The 7703-nt window shown below is 33.8% G+C and overlaps 1 protein-coding gene across 1 annotated transcript; it reads right to left on the bottom strand.

Annotated features, from left to right (window-relative positions):
* Positions 1-5971: 5971 nt before the first annotated feature.
* On the bottom strand, positions 5972-7161 carry LOC143536258 (serine/threonine-protein phosphatase 7 long form homolog). Its single transcript, XM_077030290.1, has 3 exons — positions 6428-7161; positions 6264-6354; positions 5972-6187 (listed from the first exon to the last, which is right to left on the bottom strand). The coding sequence occupies exons 1-3, from the start codon at positions 7159-7161 to the stop codon at positions 5972-5974; spliced, it is 1041 nt and encodes a 346-aa protein (XP_076886405.1).
* Positions 7162-7703: the final 542 nt, after the last annotated feature.

The raw sequence follows: 7703 nt of genomic DNA, 5'->3' as shown, positions 1-7703 counted from the left end.
AATCAACTCAACACATCCTATGGTGAGTCAAGACATGACCATGCCTAGAGCATAAGAAGTAAGACAAAAATCAGGAAGTCAGGACATGGCCATGTCAACAAAGACACACCCATGTGATCAAAAACAAGAAGAAAGAAAAAGTAGAATCTTCTTAAACAAAACACGGCATGCCTTCAATACAAGAGAAAATGACAAAACAACGGGAGTTTGGATTGTTGTGGAACTCAACATGATCATGTTACCCTTGAGGAGTATGATCTGACATGGACAATTAATGCAGCAGGACAAAAATGGCGACACCGTCGTGCCTTGAGGATCCGATCATCCTATAAATTGAATGTTCTTCTCATTCATTTAATGGACATGAACACCCTTTGGAGGAGAATTCAATGCTCTCCAACCACCTCCTTCCATCACCATTAATAAGGGAATCAATCCCATTCATTCAACCCTTGAAGATTAAGGAGATTAAGCTTTTGAGAGAAGTCATTAGCATCAAAGATTAGTCATCCAAATTGGTTAGATTGTTTCAATTTGATCATGCTTGTATCTAGTACTATGATAATTATCATTATGTCTATTAGTAATTAAACTTCCATAGTATCATCTTGGTTTATAGTGAATCTTAATTGAAGTTTAATAATGTTAGTATAACATGTGATCGGATTTTAATAACTAATGGTTGTGTTGAAATTATCACTTGATGAGAAATGTTAAAATACTCTTAAAAGATACCCCAAGTGCTAATCTTAACGATAAAATTGCTAGTCTTGCGAAACCTTGGCAAACCTTAAAATAGACACCAAGACCCCGAACTTGATGATAACTCGAGAAGGCTATTATTTTGAGGACTTGGTTGATAAATTAAGAATCCTTAAAATCAACCCACAAACGCCGAGCTTGACGATAAGCCGCGGAACTGCCACTCTTGTGAGGGTTTGGGGAATAACTTAAGAATCTTTTAAAGAGCTGCCAAGATTCCAAGCTCGATGATAAGCCGAGAAATCGCTATTCCTATAAGTACTTGGTTGGGGAAAAAACATGAATCTTAATATTGACATGGACCAAATGGAATATTGAAAGTGATTGATCAGTTTAGAATGGGAATTATCAACAATGTTGTGGAAACGGATTGTTGGTGTTCATCCACTAAGATCAGTTAATTACACGTTATGTGAGTGTGCAACATAACCAATCTAATGCAACTCTTGAGTGGTTATTACATGAGTTCTATAATTTTTCAAGAGTTGTGCGGGTTAAAACTTGGTAATTCAAGGTTAACCCTTTAACAGTCAACTAATCTTAATTGGTATTTTAGGCATATGATATACAATTATATATATATATATGTAAACCCATGATAATTTTATATCTTATGTGATGATTTATGGTTCATTTTCGCTTATAATTGATATATCACTAACTAAATGAAGTTTTGTAGGTCTTGGGTGTGATAAACAGTCGAAAAGGAGCTTAACGAAGAATCAGGACGAATCAGGGTTGAACCGGAATGAACCAGTAGAAGAACCGGTCGAACCGGCAAAGAACCAGAGAAGGTGGAGCTAGTCGCATCACGCGACGAGGAAGAGCTTCATGGTCGGGTGACGCGACGATGAATATATGTGTGGCCGCGCTACGCGTCCTTAAAAGGCATCATGGTCGTGTGACGCGACGAGACCTTTTTCTAGAAGATTCTGGCGTGTGGACGGGTTTTGAGCCTTAATCACTATATAAACATCATTAAACTTAACCCTAAACATACAACACGAAGCAGAAGCTGTTAAGGTCAAAAATTGAAGTCAGTATTGCTTATTTTGGAGCTTTTGGAGGATAGGATTCATTCGATGAAATGCTAATTCAAGAGAAAAAATTGAAGGCTTACGGTTTTTATCATCTTTAATCTTTCGATTTCTAATTTTTAAGTAGATGTTCAAAATGACTTTTATTTGTGTTTTGTTTGATTTTAAGATGCTAGGCTAAAGTTTATAGACTGCGTAGGCTTACGATGAACCTCCGTTAATGTTTGATTTTTATCTGGATTTACTTTGTTATGGTTTTATGAATCAGTAAACGATTTTGTTTTATTTAATTGATGCATATGTGTGTTTGGTTTTGATTGATGAGTTTTATTGTTTCACATTATCCTTGGTGATTGTTTCATATAATAGGGTTATAATAGGGTTTTGTTAGGTCATCTACTGTGTGTTTTTGACTAGTTTATGATTGAATTCGAATAAGGTCATAGGAATAATATTATTAGTCAAATGAATAAAAGTGTGTTGCTAACCTAAATAGATGTAAAGTGATAGGTTATTTGTTAGATCTTTGTTAATTAAGATTTTTAGATTTAGTTCTTCAAAAAGGGCCCGTCTAGGTTTTATTAGTTAACATTGTCTATCGAGTCAATTGAGTTTATTAAACTACCTTTTATTTTCAGGTTGTAAGGTAGAATTTCATTATAAAGGTACTCGTTTATAATTATTTAAATAATTGTAAGCGAGTTTAATATATAAAACTGGTGTGTCTTAACACTCATTAGAAACCCATATGTGTCTTCTTGAGAAGAGTCAGAGGCCTTGATCGGGTTTTATTTCAATAACAATTATTTTCCAATTAATTGATAACTACAACTTAGGGGATTCTAGCCTAGGTGATTTTTCATCATCATCTAAGTCAGTTGAATTAAATTGTCTTTCGTTTTATTTACTTGTCTTTACTAAATTAGATTATTTTATTAGTTGAATATTAGTAATTTAGAACCCCCTTTAAATAAATATAAAAATAAATAGTCATTTCGGTTTGTCGAGTCTAATTAGTTAATTTGCGTAATTTAAAGAGTCTCGTGTGTTCGATATCCAGACTTACTTTGCTTTACTAGAGTCGATCGGTTCACTTGCCGGTTAGTAGTTTAGTCGAGTTTTAGAGAGTCTAGAGTATTACTTAATGTCTAGATTAGCGTAATTTAGTAAATAAGTTTATAACAACTTTGAGCACATCAGAATAATACAAGGGTTATTTACTAAAATATCAAGGACAATTCACTTATTAATTTTAGGGATTGTCTCATTTTTTAAGTGAGTTAACTTATCTTTATCAAAAATCACTTGCTTACAAAAAATGATGTTTTAGTAAAAGGGGCCAGGTTTTATCTTTTTTTTATATATCATGGAATAACATGAATAACGATGTTATTCTCATATTTAATCACCATAGCAAACTCAAAATCACATGTCTACTAATCAACTATTAAACCAAATTAAAAGGAGATTTAACCAAGATGATACTCTTTTATCTTTGATCTTCCTCCTGCCTTAAAATATAAAAAAACAAAAATATTGTCTTTTAATTTAATTTTCCTAGAACCTATTTACTAAAAACCAAAACCAAATCCAAAATGCTCTTCATTTTAGGTTAAATAAATACTCCAATTTAGTAGTAAAACTCTAGAAGTGTGTCTGTGGATCGATATTTGGTTATTACCTATACTTTACTACAAATACGATAGGTAGACTTGCCTATTTGTGTGTGGCTTAGTTAAGATAATAATATTTATAAATTTAAAATTTAACATTGTGGGAATAAATCTTTGAAAAATTAACAAATTTTGCATCCTATATCCATCACACATCAGTATTAATGATTAAGAACTTGATTGATTTTTGTTATTTAATATTGTTTGAGTTATCAATTGATTTTTTAAACAGTTTGTGTTTTTTATTATCAAACCTTGCATCACTTATATGGTTGTGTTCATCAACATTTAGGACTAGGTTCTCGTGTCGTTGAACCAGTAATCGTTAGTCATTACTTAACACTTGATTTTCATAACACAAAACAGGTAATTGGGTAGGTCGCATTCAGTTGTGTCAACAATTCGGATACGGTTTTTTTTGTCATCACAATCAAACAACTAGGTCTAGAAATTATTGCGCAATTAATTTAAGTGAATTTGTGATTAATTAGTTATCGCATTACCTAAACCTGAAGTTAATCACGTTTCTCATAATTGTTTGCAAAAGTTAAAAGTAATCGTGTGTTCTCAAAATATTTTTTTTTAAATCGCTTGACATCGACTGTCCACCTAGGTTAGTAATTATAAAATATGAGTTTTGCTTGCACTTTCCATTGATTCCATGTGGAGACGACCTTACTTACCCATACTAGTTATAGATATTCAATTGAATTAAAATACTTGTTTTTATTAGTTCATGAATCTACATCAATAATGTTCACCCTACTTCATCAACTTAAAATTTTCAAGAGCAAACGTAAACTTTTCTAGTCAAAGTTCTTCAAGTTCAAGTGGTGCTTATGAGGCTTCTAAGGAATCACAATCACCACCTACTAGTATGAAAGAGGCTGAACAACACTTTGCTTTTATGGGTGCATTTATGTTCATCTATGAACAATTGGTAGCAATAAAGTTGCCACATGTGATCTGCCTGATGAAGACTACGATCAAATCAATCCAGGTGATCTTGAACTGATGAATTTGATGTGGAACATGGCTATGATTGTGTGAAAGATCAAGAACCATATGCAAAGGACTCGTAATGATCTTCTAATAATGAGTAAAAGAATTGGGTTTGACAAGTTGAAGGTGAAGTGTTATAATTGTCAAGAGTATGAACATTTTTCCAAAAAGTGTGATAAGCCATGAAAGTAATATACTCCCAACAAGAATAAAAACAGAGATTCAAATATACATAAGAAATTTAACAATAAGGAGGCAAGATATAGAAACTCATAGAAATCTTTGGAAAATTCTAAATACAAGCTTCTGATGTGATAGATTGTTCTTCTGGTGATCAACAATAAGCAAATGTTTTTTTTTTTTATCAATGTGGATGATTAAGTGATGGTTATAGACAAGAAGAATGTTATAGAAGAAGATTCATATACATATTCACATGTCAACACTAAACACTCAAAAGATCTTATTTCAAGTTCAAGTGCTGATCAACAAAATTTGTTTGCTTGTATCGCAAAACTGATGATTTAAGTTTAACAGATTGTGTCACATGTGTTGGAAATATCTCAAAATTATAGGTATTCCAAAACCATAACAAAACCTTGGTTATTGAACTAGTCGCTCTAAGAGATAATTATAAAATCTTGCTTGATAATGAAAAACAATATAAATAGAAAATTGAAGCTTTAACTACTGATTATCCATTTTCATCATCGTCTATCCTCATTTAGGTGGATTAAATCCACATTGTTAATAAAACTAAGTAAACGACATGGTTAAACCTGACTGTGACGTTAAAACTCTAACCATACCTAAAAGACTAAAATTGACTTTTAAACCATGTTTAAAATCGAATGTATTTGTAATAATTTGATTATCGGTCTTATTTTGACGCTAAATGACCATAAAATTGATTTTAATATGTTTGTTTTTGGTTAATTGATATGTAACTTGTGTTAAGGGTTTATGAGTTCATTCGCTGATGGTCTGCCATTCGCTTGAGCCATTCACTGAAACCATATGCTTTGTGTTAAGCGTATGGGTTGATTAATGATTATTAGATTCCAGCGAATGATTCTCAATTCATTTGTTGATTTAGGGAAAAAAATTTAAAATGGTGTGTATGGAAAAAAAAGAGGAAAATGGGAAAGTAAAAAAAAAAGGGAAATGGTTGAGCTGCTATTGGGAATAGCGGCTTAGGAGTAAATTTATTTTGCTTTTCTGACTTAGAGAGAGGGAGGCGCTTTTGGCAATGGAGGCTTAGGAAGAAAAGAGGGAGCCGCCATTGCCAATCGCGGCTTAGGAACAAACCAACTTAACCCTTTTTAACCTCCGTTAGTTATAGTATTGGGTATAAAAAAAACCCACCAAAACCCTATCACACACCCTAACACACATTATAATTTTATAACTTTAAAAAAACCCACCAAACAACCTAATACACATTTACAGATCTCCATTTATATTTTATAAAAACTATACCTATTTACATATGTTAATTTATATTTTACGTAGTTTTGTAACCACGGCACGGGTAATAGGGAATGAGGGAGGGATCTCTTGAAGCAATCCAAACTGCCTCTTCACCCTTTCCACCGGATGATATTCTACCACGTTATAATAGATTAAATAACATTGTGATCTCCAACTGTGTTGGCCTGATGTGCACATTCCCGGGAGTCTATGGATCACGCCCCGATAAGGCATCCAATTAAACTGTAAGAATAAAAATATGTTAATACTTAGTATTTAAAATTTAATTAATAAAACCATTATGTTAAAGAAAACATACATCGGACTCTTGTAGACTCTGTAACGTTGTACGGTGGGCCTTTATAACATTTGAAGGCGTCTCTCTTCTACTAAATTTATTATACGTCCACCTTCAGGAAGACATTAACGACTATTAGAATATTAATATTTATCTTAGTATTACAATAGTACGTATTTAATTACCTTGCACCATATGCTTTTTCCCAATCTATTTGCTCATTGATAATTGTGGGTGTCATTGGCCGAATCCAGGTCCATGCCCATATTTGTAGGAGTGACATTGGGCCGCCTAGAACCCTAGTTTCTGGCTTGGTTCCCTTAGTCAGTTCTCTATACAAAAAAGCTAGCGCGGCTGAACCCCAACTCATTTGCCCACAAGTATTAAAGTCACGCAAATGATTTAAAACATGTAACGACGCATACGAGTTATTCGTATATGCTAATAAGTTATTAGTAATCAGTATTAGGCAGATACAACGCGCATGCTGCATACATAACAAGCCTGTTGAATGTTCATGTATTGGATTCTCTAACAAAAACTCTTGTATTTTGCCGATTTTTAGCGTGTGATTTTTCAAATCATCTTCATCCGGAGTAAAACCTAAGTAAGTTTGGCACATATGCACGCGATCAGCGGGGCTGTACGACTCCTCAACCGGTGCTATTTCCAGGCCCTCAATGGGTAAACCCCATAGAATGTTAACATCTTCCAACGTTACTGTGGCCTCACCAAATGGCAGGTGAAACGTGTTAGTTTCGGGCCGCCACCTCTCGACTAGTGCTTCTACCAAAGGTCTATCAATTTTTCGACCCTTTCCACATGACACCAAGCCGCGAAAACCAAGCATACTGATGAAATTTCCAACTCTACCCGATATAGATATTCTCTTCGTTAATATACGCCCAAAGAGTACCATCACCCCGTTTAAAATCAATGGTATTGACATCCCCCGCTTGTGGATTCAAAAACAATTTTCTGGCTCTGTGTTCGTCACCCAGGTACAACAGACTACTATCCATTGGACCCGGGTTGAGATGTAGGCTGTAATTCATTTTCTAGTGGTGTTTGATGGTTGTAAGGTGTATGAAGTATTTGTGGTGTTTGATGGTTGTAGGAGAATTTAGAATTTTGTGGTGTGAGAGATTGATGAGAATTATGGTGGTGTTGGATGAGAATTCACATGGACAATATATGAGAAAATATATAGGGATGTAATTTGCTTTCACATGTTGAATTCACATGCCATGCTGAAGAAAATGCTGAATCGTTTCCATAATGCATGTCCTTTGCTTTCTTACTTTAATCACATGTATTGTCTTCATGCTTGTGCCTTGCTTTAATAATTTGGAAGCTTTAATCACATGACATGCATGCCTGTCTGTGCCTTGCTTTAATAATTTGGGTGCATGCATATATTGTCTTCTCATCACATGTTTTGGACTATTAGGGTATAATAAA

The sequence above is a fragment of the Bidens hawaiensis genome, unplaced genomic scaffold, assembly GCF_021521415.1.
Source record: "Bidens hawaiensis isolate Kalapana, Puna unplaced genomic scaffold, B.hawaiensis_p1.1 tig00010770_1, whole genome shotgun sequence".
Classification (NCBI taxonomy): Eukaryota; Viridiplantae; Streptophyta; class Magnoliopsida; order Asterales; family Asteraceae; genus Bidens; species Bidens hawaiensis.
This window is presented reverse-complemented; position numbering and strand designations above follow the sequence as displayed.